Genomic DNA, 24,127 nt, shown 5'->3' with positions numbered 1-24,127 from the left:
TCATGTGGGGAACCACCAGACCCACTGCATTTCCATGAAAAACTTCCTCATTGTTTCATATTTTTACTCAAAAACCAAACAGTTGTTGCATCAGGACAAGAAATAAATGACACCTCCTTGAGTCTGGTCTGACTGCAGCATGAAGTTTGCATAGTTTCATGCAGGTTCAGTCCTGGCTAGATTAACCTGCTTGCCCAAATGAGTAGTTGGCCTCCTATTAACCCCCAGTTCCTCCCACTCTATTCAATTTGTGCAGTTTTTATATGCTGAAATACTACTTGTTGGCACTTGTGCAGCCCTGAGGGAAGTTCCTCGCTGTTCCCAGTTGTTAATTTGACTTTGGGCACAGTATTAGTTTGTGTTTATTGTGGGTATGTGTTGTAGACTTGATTAAGACTGAAGTTTCTATTTGCTCTATTAGCTTTCCACCTGTCTAGATTCTGTATGGTAATTGGAGTTCCTCCTAAAATGAAAGCCAACAGTACAGCTGTACACATCTGAATCCCTCAGTGGTTAGTATAGAAGAGAGTGGGAGTAATATTATATTTGCCACCCCCTGTGACATTCCTGTGGGTAAAATCAGTGGAGTGATAACTATAATTTCATCTGACCTATGCAGAACAATGACTACGTGTCATGCAATAACACAGTGGCCAATGTTCAAGTGTGAGTTTGTCCCAGACAAGGTGTCACTGTATGCCGAAGACCAGATAAGGAATTAAAAAAACATTATACAATATATAACAATGTTTTTGTAAAGGTAAAATAAGAGGGTAAATAAAATAAGAGAACAAGGTGGAGGTAAGAGCATATTTTTAGGAACAGGTGTTAGCTGACAATATTAACAAATACTAAGTTTGTAGCTTTGACAGATGAAAAACATCATGTATCACAAATTAAACTGAAGAGGTGATAGAATAAATAACATGTGGGCTATAACTGAACAAGCAAGCAGCAATCATTACCAAACATGAGTTTAAAGTTAAATCAAGGCCACATTCAGCCTGACTGTAACTGAGAATGGATTCCTGGATGTGGTTACATTAAGCTAATCGATGACTGTGCGTTGGGACTCCACAGTAAAGCTGATTCAGCTTCCCAACATCCTTGCCATCACAATTTGATAAAATTTCTTAAGCTATGAGAAGATTTTTGTCATGCTAGATTTTGTTTTTATCATTTACCACAAATAATGCAGCTATAGTTCATTGTTGTAACATTTTTTTAATTATTATTTTTTTATCCACTGGCTTGTATGTAATAGTTGCAATATGTTTATGTTTATTTATCATTGCTTTGTTGTTTGTTTTTTGATGTATGCCCATTTCCTTGCATAACAAAAACATATTTCTGATTCTGCTGGAGACCCCCCATTCAAGCATCCCTGCTGTTCTTGAATATTGTTGCGCTTGTTATTTACTACGGGGCACTCGACTCGTGTGTGGTAACTTTAAAAAATATTGAGGATAATAAAATATGTATTTGTCAAATGTCCCAGCTTTGGTTTTTATTTATATTTTGACTCACTGCCGTCACGTTAGGCTCAAATGCCTCCCACCAAGGCGATGAATGGTTTTACTTCAAGACTGACTCCGTCTACCCAGAGTAGCTTCGGCGTACGCTAGTAAAAGTTACAAGTGCATCCCACAGCTCCAAAGCATCACAGAACTTCGGTAATAGACCAATGAAATTGTAGCTTTGGACAGGGGCAGAGCTAATTGACGTATGAAGTAGCCAATTAACCGACGTTTCGCCTAGACGCTGTAACCAATCACAGAGCATATGCCAAAAATAACACCTCCTCTTGTTCAGCACCCAAAGTCGAAGGATAGCTCTGGCCTTTCAATGGAAGAAAGTGCTAGATTTGTCAGTGTTGTATAATATAACCAATTCTCAGTGTCCATATTTGTTTTGGAGCGATCGGAATTGTCTTCGTTTAATGTGAGAGACAGAACTGGCGTCAAACATGCGTAAAAATCAACGCTGTCCAAGCAGGGAACCACCGAGAAAGGAATTATCGCCGCTCATCTGAGGCCAATCTCGATTATTTTTGTCAAATAAGGAAACATAACATAGCTAGCCGGCTAACGTTAGCTCCGTAGATAGCTAGGTTAACGACATATCTTCACACAAAAGCAGAATCCAGCAGATAATCAAGATTGGATCTACATTCGCACAGCAGCAGGAAAACGTAAGTAGCATGCTAGTATGTGCGCTAACGTCATTAGCTAGAGTTTGACAACCGGGGGAATTGCGTTGGCTCCAACGACAGCTAACTGTTAAGTTAACATTAGCACGCCAGCTAACGTTAGCTCATATCAACACACTAGCAAACTAGGCCTTTCCGTGGAGGGACCAGTGTTAAGAGGACTGGAGTTCAGCATGTGGTCAGTGGATCGGTATTTAACACAGAAACGCATTTCCAAAAACAGTCAGTCGATTCATGCAACATTAACAGTGTTGTGCAGTTAACGTTAGCGCACAAACAGACCGTTTCCAGAATAAAACCCGGCCCTTCATCTGTTTCAAGTTTCAAAGCAACTCTGCGACCGCCAACGTTAGTGAGCCAATTCTGAATGGGGGAAATTTAAAGTAACACCAATGTTAACAGACATACGACACGTTGGTCTCCAGTGCTTAGCCGGGTCCCAGGCTAGCTAATCTAGCATGGTACAGGCTACACATGCTATAACCAGCTAATGACAGCTTAGCGGACTTTGTAATATGGGTGTCAGTTGTTAGCTTGGCAGTCTAATGATATTTCTGACTAAACTGTATGATATTTAAACAAGCTCACAGCCATAGACTGCCGTAAGTCCCTTTTAAGTGCAGTAAATAGCCATGTAACGATATTAATGTCCACAGTTAATCGTCAATATAAGTCAAACAAACTGCATGCAGTGCCAGTGGGATAGCTGCTGTATGTCCTGTTGTGTATGCAATTACTTTAGAGGGTGCTTCTGACTTCCATTGTCATTTTTTTTTTTCATTGAATGTCTTTGTTGAAGTCAGTCAGTATACATGAAATGTAACAGATGACACTTAATGTAAGTCACAAGCTGATAAGGTGTTAATAAGAAGTCATGTTTCACTGCGGCAGCAACAGCAATGCTCCTCCCAACACTTCACAGATTCTCATTTGCTAATTTCTACCTAAAATATTTCATATTGACTGATATACATAAGTGTATAACTATATGTAGTATAACATTTTTGGTCATGTTCAGTAGGAATTGTGGATTCGGGAAACTGTCAAAATAATAATGTGTGAAATGAATTGTGATAACAAAATATTGTAACACAAACTAAACACATATAAACAAATAAATAGCCACAATCGTTTTAAATTAAACTTTGCTCGTTAGCTACTTGAGCACTTAAGCCGTTGAACAGTTTTTAGTTTGTGCTTCATGCCTTAGTTAATTGATGGTACAGCAAGGTCAGATGCTATATAAGTTTATTTCTTGGTAAAAAATTATTTATATATATATATATATATATATATATATATATATATGTTGCTTATATTCCAGGCAGGCTGAGTAAAGTCTATAGGGGTTTGCCCTGACCATAAATATGGGCTTGGTTGGTAACTCCTTAGATATACAGCAGTACAGGTCAATATGGGCGCAGTGATCGACCATAACTTGGAGACTGTTTTAAGAAAAGTTTTTTGCTGATATGATAATGAAAAACAACCATTAAAAATTTTTGGTATAAGTACTGTATGTAACCCAGTGCAACAACTCAGATCAGTAGTCAAACCTATCAATCATTCTTACTGTTTTTTTCCCCAATATTGTCATAGGAATGTGTTAAACTTTTAATGCAACCAGAGATTATTTCTAGTTTGACTCCCCCTCCTCTAGGATGTCAAAATGACAGGTTCTGCTCTGACTTTCCTTATTATTAAGCAGACACGCCACCAGCAGCGCAAAGATTATTCCTCCGACTTCTGATGCGTGTCTCCTGATTCCATGGCAAAGAAAATGTTTTCTTAGATTTTATGCTTAAAGTGAGGCTCTTGACTTCTTATGTGAGGGACAAGTGTGTGAGCTGACTCTTTTTATTCCCCTTAAAGTTTTGGAATTTCATATGATCTTAGACGATTAAGTCATTTTCAATTGTCCTACTACATTGCAGAGATTTGTCCTCAAAGGTTAGGGTTTGTGGTTAATTCCCAATTCATCATCAGTTTTGTATTGTGCAGTGTTGAGTCCGACAGCCACCCTGCTCACCGTCTCCGCTATATCAGATTGCGATAAGGTGCACAGGTGACCAGTATATGACATCACTTAATGTTGGGCTGGTGCCCTGCAAGCCAGATACGGGAGGAGTTCAATAGCTGATAATCTTATCTGAGTCAGCAGTCACTGTGTAAAAACAGAGGAGTAGATGAAACATGGTGTCAGTGTGAGTTTGAGACTGTCATTGAGCTTATGTTAGAGATTGACAGATTTGAAAAAGGCCTTGGCTGTGCAGTGATGGATCTGTAGGCATCACACGCTCCTTCTTAAAAAAAATGTAAATCTCTATAGGAGCCCACATTCCATGCATAGTAACAAAAACTTTGCACATTCACTTTGCACAGATCAGTTGGACTGCAGCTTTCTCACTTGTTTACTTAGATTATTCACTTGGAGCAAGAAGTACATATCATCAACATGAAGGCAACTGAGAAACATTTCCCATTGAGCCATGCAGACGTTTTGTGTGTTGATTTCATTAATGAAATTGTTGCATTTTCTAGGGTTGGGTATCAGCACTGATCTGCTGACTTGATTTTGAGTCACAAAATGCAAGCAATTCAGTTGCTTCAGATTGCGTTTACAAGACATCAGCCTAATATTTACCTAGCTACCCGACGGGGACAGACTGCGTAAAGTACAATCCACACACTGCTTGCTTGACTTCCAGGCCTCACACCTTGTAGCCAGAGATAATATCTCTTAAAACATAAAGCAAGAGTTCAGATCAGTGTGCAGTTGTTTTGTCAGATTATCACTCTCATAGATGTCTATAGATTAGCTACGATATACAACACCATAAACTGCAGCAGGTCCACTGTAACTACTTATGTCACCGTTTACATGACTGTAAGATGGCTCATGTAGCCAGCTACTAACCAGTTATGTTAATTGTTAAGTTAAGGTAACTTTTTTGTATACATTGTAATATCTTTATTTCCATGAAGTAGACATTTTACACACCCTGCAGCTTGAACTGAACCATTTGGTATGTAAGTAAATAAGTAACTGTAGTATACTGCTGAGGAACTACAGTATACATGTTTACTGGGAAAAGGTGCAAATGCAAAGATTGATCCTTGGATTTGAAAGATCGATACTGGATTATTCAGATAAAACTTCTGTTTAATCAGAATGTTTTTTTTAATTTGTTTTAGGAGTAACACACAGAATAGCCATTGGTAACTTCACATCTATTAATACTTTCTTAATTTTTATGTTACACTATGGACACTTGGTGATCAATAACAGACTTGGCTGAGTTTCTTTGTACCCAGATCATCTTTGTTTAAGTTTCTAATTCATTCATGAAGGAAAATCTTGGTTTAAAGAAGATTTTAGGAAACTGCCACCTGGACTGTAGCTGAGCTGAGTTTGTCCAGATTCTGACACAGCAGAACCATTTGTTATGAACTCGATTGCCTCTAGAGCAGTTGGTCAATTAATCATTTAATTGATCAACAAAATTTAACTGCGACAATTTTGACATTCAAGTAATTATAGTTATTGTTAGAGTTATTTAGTTAGGGTTAAGCAAAATGTCAAATTGAATTGAAGTTGAATTTGGTTTGGTCAGAGAAAATGAAACATCTAAAGATGTTTTTCATAGGCTAAATGAATAATCATGTAATCGAAAAAAGTTATATTATCTTTATTAAGAATGAAAATAATCATTAGTTTCAGCAGTAATTGTCTCTCCTTTCATGTGGAAGCAGCTTGGACTTTAAGACTCTCACAAAATTATAAGTTGAGGTTGTGTGGAGTGTTGGTTGTTGGTTGCAGAAACGTATTAATCTCACCATTAGCCTGGCTTTGAAAACTATCTTTACACTTGTCAAGTGTCTCTTTTTGTCCGTGAAATGTATGTTTCAGAGCTCTGTCACAGGAAAAAAATGCATGTGAGCAAGTTGCACTGGGGTGATTTCTGATTCAGGACAGGAGCTGTATGGCTGACGTTGGAAGCACTCTGCTGCAGATTAGTGCACAGAAGGAAGATGAAGAAATGGAGGGTCAATAAAGTGTATATATGTAAAGTGCTGTATGTTCGATCCTTGCAACATTGTTTAGTGTGTAATAAAAGAAATGTAAAAGCGAGGCAAGGTCAGAGTTGGTGTATAGTAAAGGTTAAAAAGGTGTCAGCAGGCGCCTTTTAAGAGTGTTGGATAAGATAAAAAGATAAATGTAAATATGTAACAACAGATGTAAGAGGAAGGTGTGGCTTTAGAACTCATTACTGTTGCTCAGGGGACCAATTACGCAACATAAGCTGTGTCCCAATTCAGGGTTGCCGGCTTCAGAGTCCATATTTCAAGACGGTATACGTCATAACAGTTCGACGGGGCTGCTCCATTCCAGAGACTTCTCCAAATGCGGCTGTGAAATGTGACCCGGTGTATCCTCTGCCGTGCTCACTCACTATCCCACAATCCACTCCGGGTTGGTTAGGTTAATGGTGCATTCAGGTGCTACTTCTTTCCTCATAAATGTGGTGAAATATCACATGACCATGTCATATTTATCGTGTGTTTTCCTTCAGATGGTCATCACTCACTAAATCCATCACATGGACTAAACCAATGAAAAAACCACAGTGAAGTGAAAATGCTGTGAGACAGAGCTCTGCTTATTCTTGCATGCTGCCTGGATAATTCAATAGTCATGGGACATCCCAGAAAAATATTATGGATGCTTGGTACAGGAACTTGGTGCATTGTTTGCTAGTGTCCTTTCACATGTTAAGCTGAAATGTTACTGCTTGTACTGTAAACTCAAATATGTAACCCATGAATGGACTTTTTTCTGCTGAGATCTGCTGCTTTGTTAGTTGGTTTCAAGATGAGTCAGGATTATCTAATCTCGAGTTGAGATGCAGGGACAGCTCAGTCTTCAGGTGTAGAGTCATACAGAGGATTGGAGTAAAAAACCCTTGTGCCAAGTCCATATCTTATAAATACGTTTTTTTGGTTGTGTAATATTCAGATTGGATGGCCAATTTAATCACCAGTCCATTATTCAGTCAGAGTTGTTTTTTTTCTGTGGAGGATTAAATTTTGAGAGTTTGTCTGAAACATAATGGCCCTTATTGCCTCCATTGTTTGTCTAGCTGGGGAAACAGTTATTTATGAAAGCAACACCAAGCCAATTCATAATGCTCAGTAAAATTTCAGCTGTGGGTGACAACTGAAAACGTCTGGAAGTTGGAAAAAGCCTGAAATGTCTTTAATTCCTTCATCTAAATGTAAGGTCTTAAACAATCTTTTACAAATGTAAAAAAAAAAAGTCTCAGATCCTCTGACTCTAAGACTGTAATCTAATCAACATCAAGTAATCAACAAGCTGTTGTATCCCTGGTTATTACGTTGTCATGGAAGCTAAACATAAACCTACAATCCCAGTGATTTGCAACATATTGTTGTGTACGCTTGGATAGTGCTGGAGGCTGTGTTAAACTCTCTTCTAAGACAGCATTAACTGTTTTGTTTGAGTGTGCTTGCTTTCAGAGCAGCACTCGGGCTCTCTGCAGCATTATGTAATCCCCGACCTTCCACTTCCCTCTTCTCAGCCAGTGGTTTTTGGCAGACGTGCGTCTCAGCGTCGGGGGTGTTAGTTCTGACCTGTGGTTACAGCATGGGTGACAGCAGTTTTGAGGGGGTTAAGTGGTTGAGAGTTCCTGGTTTCAGTGTGATGTCTCTGGAGATATTTCCTGGGTCTTTTTTGTGTGTGTGTGTGCGCACGCATGTATGTATGTGTATGTGTTTTTGCCATCCATGGTTTTTGCCAGCAGTCAATTGTAGCATTGTCAGCCAGCGAAATCTCATAGTATCTCCATGTGTTCTCGCAGTCTGCTCGTCTCCTTTCAGGGTCTCGCTACTGCGACTGCTTTAATGGATGGATGATGCAACTCCCCTTTCCTCTCTCTACCAGGCAGCTGAGAGAGAGTGTGTGTGTGTGTGTGTGTGTGTGTGTGTGTGTGAGAGCAAGTGAGAGAGACGTGGAGAGGGGGATGTCGCTGAATGAAGCTTAGCCTGGATGTTTGCACTGCAGGATGGGTGGTTGCTAGGCAATGGCAGTGTGTTTGTTTTATTTTTAGAGAGAATCACTGCTGGTGAACATAACAGATTTCTCTTTCTCTCTCACACACATGTGACACTTTCCTACCATACATGAACATATAGGCTACTTTTGAATCTCAGCAGCTGATGAAAGCTTGTTGGAGTGAATTCTACTGATATAATCATTTAGCTGGAAAGCATTAGAAATATGAATGGCGTGGCCCACTGCCCCACCCTGGACATGAAATCTAAACCGGCCTGGCGTATTTATAGAGCGCCTTTTTCTCGCACATAGACCATGACACTCCAACACACATGCGCAGAGCAGACACAAACACACACACATACACGTTCCTGTGAAACCAGCTGTAGTCACTCTGCTTGCATGTACCAGCCTTTTTTGGGCACACGCCTGTCATGCCGTGTGTGCGCTCATGTGGGAGGTTATGCAGAGCGAGAAATCAATATGTTGAAAAAAGACACACTCAGGGCGCTTTCAATTTTTATCGCTTTTTATTGATTTCAAGATCCCATGAGGCCTGCAGCTCCAACTACGCAATGCAGGTAGCTCCATACTGCAGCTATTGTTGACATTTAGGTCAGAATTGATTGTTGTGATGGGGAAAATATAGTGCGGGTTAAAAATGCCAGAGATGTAGCGTTGAGCGTTTGAATACTGTGGCCAGTGTAAGGGACCTGGAGGTGCTGCTGCTGCTGGTGTGTTCAGGTGCAGTTGCTAGTGGAGTACAAACAAAAATGTCAGAAATAATGAGCAAAATACAATAAGAAATAATGTGTCTTTTCATTTTGTATAGTAGAATCGGGTAGTCATGTTGAAGTTCAGTTCAATATTCCAAAATATTGTTGCATTTGTCTGGAAATGAATCTCAGAAGTGTTTTAATTCCATTTTGTGTTCATTTCCCATCAGCTACCAAATCTTTCGTCCTTTCAACCTTCTGGAAAGGTTTCTCTTGCCTTTTGCCTCTGTGAATGATCACATAGCAGCTTTAGTCATTAGACAATGAAATAGCCATTTCAGGTTAATTTTTATTAACCAAAGTTCTGTAAAACTGTATCAGGAGACGACCACCACTGTCAGCTTGTTTGCTTGTCGCAAGCTAGCACCCATTAACAGACCAGTTCATGAACAGAGAGAGTGTAAGGTGGTAAGAATGGAATGTGGACACCAAATACTAAACCTCAAAGTCCGATTTCATTCCCATTTAGTTTAGAATTTCAGACCCCACTGATTCAGTGATGTTAGTCTATTTCCCGCCAGCAAGTTTACTAATAGTGTTAGTTACTGTGAGTTGAGAGTGAAAGAGGCTCTGTGTGCTCCAAGATTCTTTAGAGCTACAGTGTAATCCTCTGCTCTGTGGTTCCTCCTCTGCTATCTTTGTCTTGTTGTCAGGATCCCTGGCTCTCACCATCCATTAAGTAATTAAAAGCACCCGGTAATAATAGTAAGAAGCAGCCTACTGAACTACTGACACATAAAACTGGTGATTTACAGAGGAATTTATAGGTGCTAGGATATTATTATAGACCATATAATATTATGTACTCTTTTGATACAGTGTAGGTCTGACAAAAGGCATTAGGAGTTTGGAGTTCCTCACGTTTGTTTAACATTGAACGGAAATGTTACCTGTGTACTGAAACAATCCCTCCTCCCCTCCTCCTTTGAGTTCTCATTTCTACTATCACATTTTTAAAATTGTGAATGAGAATCTGATATTGCCTCTATTCTAAATATATCCCAACTGACACTGGATTTTGAGGCTGGAACAAAATCGATATCTGGGAGTTTCAAAGTGTCATAGATTTTTTAAATTTCTGTTTGGCGTTCCTGTCCTGCTATTACTTATCAGCTGACATATACATCAGTACTGATATATCTGCTAATATATCAGCTCTAATTGTAATCTAATTCTGTATACAGTATATTTATCATAAAGTGTGTTAGGATTAAAAGGGTTGATTTAGTGAGGGATAGATTATCTGCTTTGTCCTTGCTGGTGAAGGTATAATGGTTCCACTTCTCTGTTTCCTGCTTCTCTTTCCTTGATTCATCTTCAGCTATAGGCAGCAATGGGTGCATTCCTGGATAAGCCGAAGACGGAGAAGCATAGTGCCCACGGTGAGGGCAATGGGCTGCGTTATGGCCTGAGCTCCATGCAGGGGTGGCGGGTGGAGATGGAGGATGCCCACACAGCGGTGGTGGGTCTCCCCCATGGACTCACCGACTGGTCCTTCTTTGCGGTCTACGATGGCCATGCAGGCTCCCGGGTGGCCAACTACTGCTCGGGCCACCTGCTGGAACACATCTTGTCAGGGGGGGCTGACTTCGGTTCAGGAGCCGGCTCTGTGGAGGGCGTGAAGGACGGCATCCGCTCGGGCTTCCTGAACATTGACGAGTACATGCGCAGCTTCACTGACCTGCGGCAGGGCCTGGACCGCAGCGGATCAACAGCCGTGTGCGTGTTGCTCAGCCCGACCCACCTCTACTTCATTAACTGCGGCGACTCGCGGGCCGTGCTGAGTCGAGACAGCAAGGTGGGCTTCTCCACCCAGGACCACAAGCCCTGCAACCCCCGTGAAAAGGAGCGCATCCAGAACGCTGGCGGCTCAGTCATGATCCAGAGGGTAAACGGCTCCCTCGCTGTGTCCCGGGCCCTAGGGGACTACGACTACAAATGTGTGGATGGTAAGGGCCCCACGGAGCAGCTGGTGAGCCCTGAGCCTGAGGTTTGCGTGTTGGAGCGAGCAGCTGAAGGAGACGAGTTTGTGGTGCTGGCATGTGATGGAATCTGGGACGTCATGTCCAACGAGGAGCTGTGTGAATTTGTCCGCTCACGACTCCTGGTGTGTGATGACCTGGAGAAGGTCTGTAACTCAGTGGTGGACACCTGTCTGCATAAGGTAAGCCCCCCCCCCCCTCCTAGGGCTATGAACATAACTAAAGTTTGTTTGCAGCATGAAAAGTTTAACTTAAAAATGAAATAATAGTCGAAATCCAATGTTGAGGGAGTATTGGACAGAGCAACAACTTGGTGATATAATGATTTGAAATTTGTTTTTACTTATGCATGTTTTTAGTATTAATGAAGAGATTTGATGATACACCCATTTGCTCAGATGTCCTGGCTACTGTGACACAAGCAAATAGTTAAAGCTGTTGCGTCTTTGCTTTGACACAAATTGTGATAAAGTGGCTGCTAAAGAGGGTTTAGTATTGTTTGATTTCTTAGAACTGAAAAAATATAATATAAAATTTTAAGCAAAAAAAGCTACCTGTATTTTTCTTATTAAAAATATGCATGATTACCAAATATACCAAAGTGAATGATGGATAATAATAGAAAAATGATCTGATATTTAACAGAACTCTCTCGCAGTGAGAGATCAGATAAGTCAGATGATGAATAATGCATCGCTGCTTTCAAATCAGTCCCTGTCCACTGGCTGCCTCAGCTATTGATCCAAGATAAAGCAAGAATCAAGTCCTTGCCTTAGCCGAACTCATTCACCAGTCTGCATATTAGACTTTCTCCTTCCCTGTATCGCTTAATTTTTGTGTCTGGAGTTCTCCCAAGAACCGAGTGCACAGCAGCCGGGTTATTTTTATCCTACTGGATGGGTTATCTCAAGTAACAGCCACACGCTGTCATAAATCTCCTCTGCTGCCACTGCCTTTTGTGATGTATGTGAAACTGTACACTTACAGAAACTTACTCTGACCACACTGACTTTTACATGGTAATGACAAGGTGACTAGCACATGGTTTAAGGCCAGAACTCTATCTTGGCTGTAGCTGACTGTGTTCACAATGAGTGCCTACAAATGTGCCGTCTAATATTTAGACAGTGGCTTCCAGTCTGAGGTTGAGCTTGCTCTGTTTTTATAATACACACACCGCAAGAGAATAAATTCCTTATAAGTGTTGAGAGGTTCATAATTAAAGATTTGAAAGCTGAAGTGAATAGTAAGTTGGCAAGTGCTTTAGTAAATGACTAATCACCTTTTTTTGTTGGATTGTACTGACTGTAGCTTCTCCACTGTAAGGATTTACATTTTTGTGTGTTACATGATTGTAAAGTAAGTGTGGACTGATGATCTTAAAAAACAAGATATACAAAGAAGTCATGTTGGATTCAAGGAAAATGTGATGAACTTTTTTTTTTTTTTTGAAATTTTCTGAGGTTTAATAGACCAAACAATCCACACATGCAGAAAATAATCAGCCAGTTAAACAGCAACAATTGTAAAAGAGGTCAGTTATGGTATTAAAGGTAAAAGTGTATGACGGTGACATGTCAGTTTTTTACAGCCTGGTTGTTTTTGTGTAATTGGAGAAAATCAAATGTATTTGAGAACAAGCATAGCTGTTAGCTTGTCTTCTGTTGTCTCAAAGTCATAGCCCATCTTCCTTTTGCAATCATAGCAACAGCGCAAGAAAAAGTAGAGTTTTCTTGTAAACAAACAAAAGTTGAATACATTGAGTTTACTCACCCAAATTACTAAGTATATCCTTGACATCCTTGAATACTTTCCCTTCCTCAAAAAACACTAGCATAGCAGATTTTTTTTTTTAACATTTTGAGACATGCATTGTTTACATTCATGTTTACTTCACACTTCACTGTCTTTTGCTGACACACTGCTACATCAGGCTACTACCACATGTAGATCAGTAAAAAAAGGCCAATCATTAAAATGCACGGTGCTACTAAAGGTCTAAAACTGCAGCTCTTCATCAGACATGTTTACTGTGTAAAAACAAAAAAAAAATGCAAAATGAAATAGTTCAAAAGTACATTCTGACAAACTTAAACCTCTGTTAATACAAAAGTATCCTACATTACTACCAGCTACCATCACTCACTATTTACACCATCTGCAATCCTCCTCACTGGAAAGCTTTGCCTATGAAACGATGCTAGAGGTGTTGTTGAAATATGAATAACAGTATGCTAATGTTGCCTGTTTTTAATCTTTTGTGAATTTATTTTAAGAGTAAAAGGACCGTTACGACTGCCATTACGCATACACACACACACACTTCACTTCACTCTGTATTTGTTGTGTCTCGGCAGGGGAGCAGGGACAACATGAGTGTGGTGTTGGTGTGTTTACCCGGAGCTCCCAAGATCTCAGAGGAGGCTGTGAAGAAAGAAGAGGAATTGGATAAATACCTGGAGTCCCGTGTCGAGGGTCAGCACGCTCAACACATGTATACACCCACACCTTCACACACACATAAACATAATAAACTGACAGTCGACCTTTATCACGTTGTGCAGTCAGGCACAGTTACGTTAATGTAAAATTAGCATCACAAAGGCTTAAAAAACACCAGTTGTTTGAACTATCACGTCTGATGTGCTGTATTTTGAAGCTTGGGGCAGATAATTTTAAACAAAATGTCTACACTGCGCTTTTGACCCAGAAGCCTTTCAGTGCTTTTTTCAAAAAATGTTTTTTCAAAACGTTAACTGAAACAAGTGACCACATACTGTGCTCAGTTTCTGTGTACATAACCATGACAAAATAAACATTCTTTAGGGTAGTACAAATATTTGAAATGTGTCTACACAGTCTGTGGTGCTGCAAATGGCAAGTAGCGGTGTATCTGATTTTTCCACCATTATGGGGGATTTCTCAGCCTCTGCAGAGAAACATGGTGGTTTATGATACATTGTAACCTTGCCTCAGTATACACCATGACCTCTCACAAACCCCTTGTCCTCTTTGTGTTTGTGTGTAGAGCTACTGGGGAACTGTGGAGAGACGGGAGTCCCTGACCTGGTGTCTGTCCTGAGGAGCATTGCCACAGAGAACATCCCCAACCTTCCACCTGGCGGCGGCCTGGCCAGCAAGTAAATGCACAAATACGAACAACGTTTAACTTGACATTGACCTCAAAGTTTAACCAGAAAATAATGAAAATGCTATAGTTCTCCACAGGAGCAAGTGTTAAAATTCCTTATTTTATTTGACCAACTCAGAGATATTAGTTTAATGTTAGATGACAAAGATAAACAGGAAAATCCTCATGTCTGTGACGCTGCAACCAAAAAAAATTTTTGTTTGGTTAAAAAAAAAAAAAACTAAACCCACGTCTGTTGATCAGACTAAAAATCTTGTAGCAATTTAAAGAGATCACCTCTGACTCTTAGTGATTTTTTTTTTTTATACATGATCGCACACAAAAATAATCAGCAGATAAACTCATAATGAAAATAAGTGTCACTGCAGCTTTGGTCACAAAAAAGTAGCCAAATCAGGGCCTACAACCCACAGTCTTTATAAAAGCAAATAAATACATGTTAATGTTAAAGGGTTAATATGTCTAATAGATAATGTTACATTAAATGTTATTCTGTTAAATGTATAAATACATAAATGTTACATATATGGACAGATGTAAGTTTTTACAAGTCATTTATCACAGAGCTATGACAGAATAATAATTTGAATAGGATAAAAAGTTTCAACGTAGCTGTAATGAACTGAAATGACATTTGGTTTTGATGGTCATCAGTTATCAGTCAGTGCATGTTGAGCTGAGCCTACTGAGCTCAGTCTCCTGTCATTCTCAATCATTCTACTTGGAGGAGAGGAGGGCTTGACTTTTATATACTCACATAAATAAGAAGTGGAAATGGATATACACATAAAAACTTGATGATAACCCTCGTTAAAACACTTAAATGAACATATGAATAAAGAGATACTGTAGTCTCTTTATGCACCACCAGCGGATACTCAAGTATCCACTCAGTTGCCTTCCTGGTTCCATTTATAATCTCAATCAATATGCATTTGCAAAGAATGAACAGAGACTGTTTATATTATATCAGGTGATGTTCTCTAAGCAGAGGGCCGTGTGCTGCCTGTGTGTGTTTGCAGACGCAGTGTGATCGAGGCGGTGTACAACAAGCTGAACCCTCACAGAGAAGAGGAAGGCGTGAGTTAATCTCTCTCTGTAAACCCCTCACCTCTTCAACCTTTCACCCCACCCCCTTAACATGACCTCATAAACACACACCAGCCCAGACAAGGACACTCTTTTGTGTGTGTGTGTGTAGAGTGAAAGAATATGAATGTGGTGAAAGTGGGTGGAGGATAGACTAAACAGAATAGCCTCTGCAAGCTCAGTAAAACTCAGTTCACTTGCATTCAATGTTGAAAAGCATCGAAGGCATGGGAGGGCAGCTTCAATTTGTATTTTTAATTGAAACAGGATATATAGCAAGACCTTTATAAACCTGTTGAACTCCGGAGCCTCCTGTTTCATCCTATTTAATGGTTCACAAACCTAGATTTAAAACATCTGAATTTGACAAATGGAAGCGTGTCAAGGGTAAATCGATTGAATAAGCCAACAATAATATTCTGACTTTTGAGTTCAATTAATATATATATATATTTTTTTTTTTTTAAATGATAAAGTTAAATATATGATTCTTGATGCTGATAAACTGTGAATAGCTGTAATAACCGAGTCAGCAGAATGTGTCAAAACAGAAAATGAACTTCTGTGATAAACTGTGTCATTGTCAAATTTATTAACTAACACAAAGTCAAGTGAGAACCCTGAATATGTACTTTAATACATGCACTTATGCATGCCCTGGCAGAGGAGAAAAAAAAAAAGATTTTTTCCATGCACCTACTGTTATTACTGACCTGTTTGAGAAATCTTTGTTCACTCTTTTTTGTAAATTTATTGATGACCATCATTAAACAGCAAATAATATCTTCAAGAAATCATTTACTCACACAAAACATTAAATAAGATGGGAAATCAAGAAGTAGAACTATTCATGTTCTTAGTTTCTAGAAAATTTCCAGGAAAAAACTGCCTTTATTTAGAAACTCTTTGGAACAAAGTCTGAATTAGAATAAGAAATGTGCTGATTTCCCAAAACAGTAACTCTGCTAACATGAATAAGTAAGTCCTACATTCTCAGATACATTTTCCCACATACGTTAACAGCAACAAAAATGTAACGCATTTCAGTTCAATGGTTAATGTTGTCCTGGAGTGGTAATTTCATTGCTTAGTATACTAAAAAAACATAGATTATACACTAAATTTTCATTTGCAGACCTGGGACAAATTCCAGTGTAATTTAAAATACTCACACAAGGTGGCTATGAAGAAGTAAATTCAATATAACATGATTCCAAATGATGTTGTTTCACAAGCCTTAACTATATACACCTACAGACAATATAGCAACCACTATAGACCACTGGAAACATACAGCTACATATTCTGAACTCTAATGTCATCTGTAGATTTTAGTCAGAAATTGTGTTTATACTGTAGAAAATTCATGTGTAGTTGTCGGAGGAAACCTCACAAGCAGCATCTTAAAGAAACAGCGGCAAGTTTTACAAATGCTGCTCTGAAGAAAATATCACGGTCTGGATGTGATGGTGGAGGTGTGTGTGTATGTGTGAAGTCACATGAGCGTATTTGTCATATTAATGTCAGTGGAGTCTTGACTTGCAGGCTCTTTTCTCTGGGCTGTGTGGGTGCTGACCAACCCCCTCCTCTCTGTTACACCATACAGCGAATATCACAAAGGGTTGTTGGTCACAGGGTCAGAGGTCGCGCTTGCATGGGCTTGTCCAACTGGCGCAAGAATGTCTCTGACATTGTCACGCTAGTGCGTGGTAGATATTTGTGTGACAATGTTGTGAGTATTGTGCCGCTGCTTGTTAGATGTATATGTGTGTGTGTGTTTGACCATGGAGCGTGCCTGCAGAGTCTGACCCCTGGCGTGTCACCTCAGGCCTGTGCGGGGGGAGAGGAGGAGAGTGAGGAGGGAGGTGGCAGTACGGCGGCTCATCTGCTGGAGGCTCTGCGGCAGTTCCGCCTCCACCACCGGGGGCAGTACCGCGCGGTGCTGGAGGACTCCCTTTCCGCCTACCACCTGCGGGGGGAGAGTGCTGCAGGGGAGAGCAGGAGGACCTCAGACGACGACAACGACGGCCAGGAGCAGCCCGCCTCCCCTCCCTCTCCCCCCTCGCCCCCGCCCTCACCTGCCATGGCAGAGCTGGAGGCTAGCCAAGATGCGCCCGCCCCTGAGTTTGATCCCTCCTCTGACTGAGCCCGCATACCCACCCACCCATCATACCCGTCCGACCCCAGAGCTCCAGGCAGATGTGCAGTGACCTCTCCTCTTTCCCTCATCACAGAACTTGAATGGACACATCGGCCATTCTGTCGTCATCTCCTCAGCTGCCATTGATGAATATATTAATGAAAAGAAAATTAGCTGGAAATAAAAATGGCCCCTCTGTCTATTCAAGTTCTGTCTCCGAGCCACATACTTACCATGTATCTAATGAGGACTCTCTCTGATTTGTTCCCCCTGTCCTCTGACCACCTTGGCTTGGATTCCCCAAACTTTCCAGCCACTTTTACAACTTGACTACACAGACTTATGTTTACAATAGCAAATAATGCAAATAATCAAAACCAATTATTATTAAATGCAAAAGTGGCTGGTGAAGCAAATAAGTGAACATTGCAATCTATGACCTACATTTACCAGTGTTGGCTTCTGGCTGATTTCCCACCTGACACCCCCCCCCCCCACCCCACCCCCACCCCCACCCCCACCCTCTTGCAGCCTCACTCCTACACCTGCTTACAGTGGACAAACTGTCAAAGAAAAGGAGAGGAGACACTCTGAACTGCAGCTGTGTCTCCAGGCCTTCTCCATCCACAGACTCAGAACACACTCTTTTGTGTATATGTATGTATGTGTGTGTATGTGTGTCTGCATGAGTTTGAGAGACCAAGCAAAGAGACCAATCATCATTACAGAAATACAGATACTAGTGTTAGCCCGTTTATCGGCATGTTCAGCGATGTTAGGGTTGTTCAAATCACTGGGCAGTTCATCCACAGAGGGATGCTTGTGTGGGTGGGTGTATACTTGTAGTTTGAGTGACAGTTCATTTAAATCATTCCCTCACCACATAATCCCTGATCCCACATCACCACACTTTAGTAGACTGCCTCACAATCACGCACAAAGAGGTTAAAATGTATTCCTTTTTGGTGTTCCTCAGGTGGATGTAAATGTGTCAGTAACTCTCAAGAGGGCAAAACATATTGTGGTACCAGGCAATTGAAGTGGTCGTAAAATTGACATATGCTCAAATGAAAATAAGACTACATGTCTGTAGCTAGGCTAGGCCCCCCCTAGGCTGTTGGTGGTGTCGCCAGATTAAAGTTCATATTATCTACAAATTCAAAAGGCTTCATCCTTTGTACAGTTTGTGTTTTTTCTTAGACATACAGTATCTTGCAGGACACTGTGTAGGCTTAAATTGTGCCTTGGCTGTGTCAGCTTTGTCTGAGTTAGCTGTAAACTGCTGTTAGCAGCTCAAATCACAGTTTCTGTTTGCGTGGGAGAGAGTACTGGATGGTTCCAAGGGAAAGCTGTTTGGTGAGCTTAAAGGGAGAAAAATATTCCCAATACAGCATCAATCTTACCTTTGTGTTGCTTGTCGAAGTTTGTTTTCGTGTGTGGAATGACCTCAATGTGGTAAAACACCATAACTCTTCCATAGGTCCCTGTCACAGTAACAATACAATGTTAAACATGCAGTTAAGGTTGTGGAGCCGTCATGGTTTGGTTAGGTTAAGACACAAACACTACTTAGTTAGGTTTAGGGAAAGGTCGTTGTCTGTGACAGAATAAGTGCTAAGGTTAGAGGACCTTCATCGTCATAGTTACAATAAGAAACATGGGGTTAAGGTGGTGGAACTGGCTTCAAACACAACTATGTCACCTGACTTTCTGCTTTGCTCCAGGGATAATTATTACAGCCAGTAGATGGTGGCTAACAATAACAATGTAACCGTGAGTCGCAGTAAGCTGCTTGCCCAGACGACCGATGTGAACATTTGGGATCTGGAATTGTCTCCGATGCAGCAGATGAGACCGTCCAGAACAGAGCTGCTGTTGCCATATCAGTGCTAATGTTTGCATGGTAAAATGCTTTCAGGGCTTATTAGCAACTATTGGATTTTAAATGCTATTGAAGACAACTCGGACAGTTCAAAGTTAAGCTCAGTCAAACTGTGTAGAGCTGAACCTGACAAGTTTGACAGAAAAAGTGTCTCTTGCTTTCTTTAGCTGACAATATGGCCTTTCACCTGGCGACACACCCTCAGGCTAACACATTGTTTACCAAGCATTTGCACAGTTGCCATGGTAGCACATATGCCAAACTGTTAAATGTTAATGTGCCGACACTTAGCATTTAACTTGTTAGCCTGCTAACATGCAATGTTTGCTCTATTGCCTTGCTAATATGCTAACATTTGTCATGTTAACATGCTAGTTATCATTCATTTCAGAGGGATTCTGTGATGAACTGAAATGTTAGACAAGTGGAGCATTTAACCTGATGATTTAACCTGATGGTGGCGTTAGATGGGGACTGGAACCACAAATGTTCCTTCCACATATCACGCCATCCAAAAGATTTGTTTAACATACTGCACCTCTTGACCAAAATGTCGGCCAACCGGTATTACATCCCTGAGGTCACACAGCCACAGTAGCATGGCTCATAATATCCAGCCCAGGCTTTAGCACCTGTGCAGTCATTTACACCTGGACAACAGTGAATGTGCTCTGTGTGAGATGGTTGTGTGTCTGTAATGAGTTCAAAGTATAGCTGAAGTATTAATGTACCTGTTGTTGTTTTTTTTTTTTATAAATTTCCCACAGCTCATGCTGCCAGATGCTGGTATTAACTGTGGCTTTATGAGTTTCACAGCTTGATAAAAGCCCCCATACAGCGTATTTTATTCCTTACAGGTTATGACATTGTTCAAAATGACACAATATCAAACTCTTACCTCATTGCGGAAGTTTGAAACAGACTGCTGAAGCTACAGTGTTTATTCTTCCTCTTTGACTGCAGGTAGAGGGAGTCTGTATAATGCCCTGTACCCAGTGACTCTGGTAATGCATGCACTGCACTTATCTTTTACAATATCTAAAGCACTTAACTATCGGAGGGGAGGTTATGCTAAACACTGTGTGCGTGAGTGTGTGTATGTGTGTTTGTGTATGTATGAGTTGTATTTGTATGGGCTTACGTGGACCAAATCAGTCCCACAGAGTTAAAAATGACAAATGAACAAATAAAAATGATTTGAGGTATAATGCTACGATTTTGTGTGAAGTGTATGAGTGTCTCTCTGTGTATACGGGCTGCACAGCTGTGCCTCTTCTCTGCCTTTTAGTCCTGCACCAAATGAGTCACCTTGAACATGTGTAAATCGGGGTTATTATTAGGGATTCAAAAAACAGAAAATTGGTATTTCTCCATTCAAAATGAATTGTATGTCTTGAAAAAAATCACTGCAATGTCTGACAGAGTCAAAGATGATACGCTTCAGAGGAATTTTTAAGTGTTCTTACAAGATTTAATGTGTTGTATTGTGTCTGTGTAGGCTGTGAAGTTTAGGGGAACAGCTCAAGCTGAAAATAGATCCTTACCTCCCTCTGCCAGCTTTTAGCCTCACCTTAGACTCGTAATTTCATGTCATCTGTTTAAAGACATTTTAATCTGTCGCCTTTTTTAAAACAATGGCAACTCTCAGGCGTGAGACGCGTCAAACTAAATAAACGCCTGCCGCTGCGTTGCTTGAGCTGGTGGCGACGAGCGAGAGGGAAGCTGCGTAGACTTGTAGGGACACCATTCTCTCCATTTCTCCCCTGTTTTTCAGTGTGACACTTGGCCTCGTGATTCTCCGCAAGGTGAGTCATCAGAGGTCTGGGTTCTGGTTGTGTTGACGTACAGGCTGGGCAGGGGAATGTCACTGACTTTCACCATTATCCATTCATCTTGGGAAGATAAAAGAGGGCAGGGAGGTTCAAAATGTGCCATTATTTAAGGCGTGTGCAGTGGAAGATGCAACAACAACAACAAAAAAAAAAGCTAATGCGCATCTCTCCATCTCTTTTCCTTTTTTTGTTTTCCTCACCCAGAATGCCGGTGAGCTGGAGGACCCTTGGTAGCCGTGGCAACGACCCCCCTGTCTCCTCCTGGTGATCGGTGCATCCGCCCAGAGGAGGAGTGTCTCTCCATTGCGCCATGTCTTTCTCCACTAAAAAGAGGACATGTGGTGTGTGTTGGAGTGCGTGAGTGTGCGTATGTTGGTTGTGCATGTGTGTGTGTGTGTGTATGTGTGTGTGTGTGTGTGTGTGTTTGCAGCAGTGGGACAAAGACGACAAACGACAACAACTACACACACGCATACTGCTTTAAACCTGGAGGAAAAACAAAATCACTTTTCAGACATGTCAAGATTTAATGAACTGAAGCATTGTGATGGTAGAGATGATTTTTACCATTGAGGTGTTTTTTCTTTTCTTTTTCTTGAATGTTGACATTGAACACCTGACTTCACGATGACACGAGGACCTATAATTTGTGTGTGTGTGTGTGTTTGTATGTGTGAGAGAGGAGTTTGTGAGTGTTTCGGAGGAGGGCCAAGAGAAGACAGACGGTGGATAAAGACATTATATGTAATTCTTCTTCTCCTGGACGTTTTTTTTTTCCTATTTTTTTCGTGCTCCTGGGTCTGATAATTGCCTAACACCCTTGCTTCTCCCCTCTTAAAAGACACACACACTCTCTCTCTAACACACACAGACACACCAAAACCATAAACGCGCCCCATCCCCCACCCACCCACCCCTGCTTCCACCTGTGCACGTATGTGATGTGCCACCTTCGCAGGGCACTGCATGAGGACTTTGGTTCTACATGTACAACTAAGTGGTTTTCTCGTCGACCCGGATGGACGGCCATTGGTTGAGACTGACTGAACCCGAAGGACCTCTGGGCTCGTATTGGCTCCTGCCGTGTGAGAAGTGGAGTTTTTTTTTCTTTTTTTTTTTTCTTTGCTGATATTAGGATGATGACGATGATAATCATGATGGGAGAAATGGGAGGTTATTTAGTTTACTGAAGAGCCGAGTGCAAGTTGGGACTCATGGAGGCGCGGTGGTGGGCCGGGTGGGGAGGTTGTCTCACTGGTTGGACTTCCTTTAGGAGGAGGCGTTAGGGCAGGAGGTTGGGGGTCAAACAGGCTTCCCCTACCTCCCTCCTCACCGTCGCAGTTGGAGGTACACATGACAGCGACTGTCCTGACAGAAGAACGTTTTTTTTTTTTTTTTTTTTTAATGTTGTCCATGAGGTTACTAGCTGCTCGCTGTGTAGAGTGAGTGAACTCCCTGTTTTAACCCTGTTCCTGGTTCTCAGACTGCATTGGTAATGTTTGTATTGCTGTTGTTTGATTGCACTCACATTTGATTACAGAAAGCGTCTATATATGAAATAAAATACCTGCCAAGGACCCAGCGGTGGCTGTGTATTTTAATAAGAGTTGTCATGTCATTTCTGGATGTTTGTGTACGTTGGTGTGGTTTCACGGAGGCTGTCAACACCTGTGTAATCTGCTGATATTTCTGACATTCAGAACTGATATATATAAAAACCAGTCATACAGAAAGCTGCAGCCTACATAATTTTCGTTTTCAACAGTTTTAGCTTATTTTGCCTTGTATTTGTTATTCCTCCTTTATAAAAGGAACTATTTCACAGTGAGGGTTTTGCATCTGTCAGCACCCTGCTGAGATACCAAATCCTACCAGCTGCAGGGACCCTGTTCTAGTCGACCTTGATGTTTGACCTCTGTATGAAGTAGAGAATGTGGGGAAACGTATCCTCCGGTGGGGAAGTATTTTATTAATCACCTTGAGAACTTGCAGCAGCGTAGAAAGTAATACACTGAAAATATCTCAAATCTAAAAAGAAAAACTGAATTGTTGAGGGCAGCAGATATCGCAGAAGAAAAATAAAGGTGTGTAACCGTAAAACAAATATGTAACAATTATAAAAATGTGATCAGTGGGGGGCCTGGTGGACAAGTGGTTAAGGTGCATAATGTACAACCCACCCTGGGTTAAAATTCAGCCAGGGACCCTCTCCAACCTTTTGATACCTGTTGCCTCTAAACTCCACTATCCACTGTCAGTCAAAGACAAAAATGGCCAAAAAATAATACAAGTCAATGCAATCTGTTAAAAAAAAAAAAAAAACATTTCTGTGCAAAAGTTTGGAAACCCTACTTACTTAGTTCTTGGTAAAAGCCTTCCTCTTTTGGCAGATGTCACAGCTTGCAAATGTTTTTTGTAGCTAAGAGTCTTCATATTCTTGATTTAGGTGTTTTCACCCACTCTATTGAGATATTTTTGGGCTGTGTTCGGCACACAGCATGTTTAAGATCTACCCACAGATTTCCAGTGATCGTTCATGTCAGTGCTGTGAGTTAGTTCATGGTGGATTTTGAGTTCTTTCTCGAATCACTGTCCTGTTATTGAAGCCAGAATTTTTTCAGTTTCACTTTTTTGACTGACGGCAGGAAATCTGCATCCAGAAATGTGCTGCTATTTAGTGGAATCCATTCTTCCCTCCATCTGTGCAATGTTTCCTGTGTCACTGGCTGGCACACAACCCCAATACAGAATATATCTGACCCAGGGCTGAACACCAGGCAAAGGTGAGGTTAGTGCCTCAATAGGACGCCACGATTACAGTAACAGTGCATTAACATTTCATGATCACATGATCACCATCCGTTCATCTGCACAATGTATGCACACGAACCTTTAGATATGAGCCAGTCTGTAGAAGCAGGAAGCTTCAACTTCAACAATGATAAGTAGAAAACAAGAGTAAATTAAAATGTAATTGTGATCAAAGTATAAGA

At 40.9% G+C, this 24,127-nt stretch overlaps 1 protein-coding gene across 3 annotated transcripts; it reads left to right on the top strand.

Annotated features, from left to right (window-relative positions):
• The first annotated feature begins 1,806 nt into the window (after positions 1-1,806).
• ppm1bb (protein phosphatase, Mg2+/Mn2+ dependent, 1Bb) lies at positions 1,807-22,715 on the top strand. Of its 3 annotated transcripts, none has more exons than XM_071462347.1 (6): positions 1,807-2,191; positions 10,380-11,222; positions 13,398-13,515; positions 14,069-14,180; positions 15,214-15,271; positions 21,339-22,715. In XM_071462347.1, exons 2-6 carry the CDS (start codon positions 10,392-10,394, stop codon positions 21,366-21,368), a joined length of 1,149 nt encoding a protein of 382 aa, XP_071318448.1. In that variant the 5' UTR covers positions 1,807-2,191; positions 10,380-10,391; the 3' UTR covers positions 21,369-22,715. The 3 variants fall into 3 exon arrangements, with proteins under 3 accessions (XP_071318448.1, XP_071318446.1, XP_071318447.1); XM_071462345.1 differs by lacking the exon at positions 21,339-22,715 and adding an exon at positions 17,109-20,515 and having other exon boundaries at positions 1,811-2,191; XM_071462346.1 differs by lacking the exon at positions 21,339-22,715 and adding an exon at positions 17,109-17,556 and having other exon boundaries at positions 2,055-2,195; positions 10,386-11,222.
• The last annotated feature ends 1,412 nt before the right edge of the window (positions 22,716-24,127 follow it).

Source organism: Trachinotus anak, unplaced genomic scaffold (genome assembly GCF_046630095.1).
Source record: "Trachinotus anak isolate AG129_WGS33_773 ecotype Australia unplaced genomic scaffold, CSIRO_AGI_Tana_v1 ptg000025l, whole genome shotgun sequence".
Taxonomy (NCBI): Eukaryota; Metazoa; Chordata; class Actinopteri; order Carangiformes; family Carangidae; genus Trachinotus; species Trachinotus anak.
Note: the sequence above shows the minus strand (reverse complement) of the source record. Positions and strands in the feature narration are given on the sequence as shown.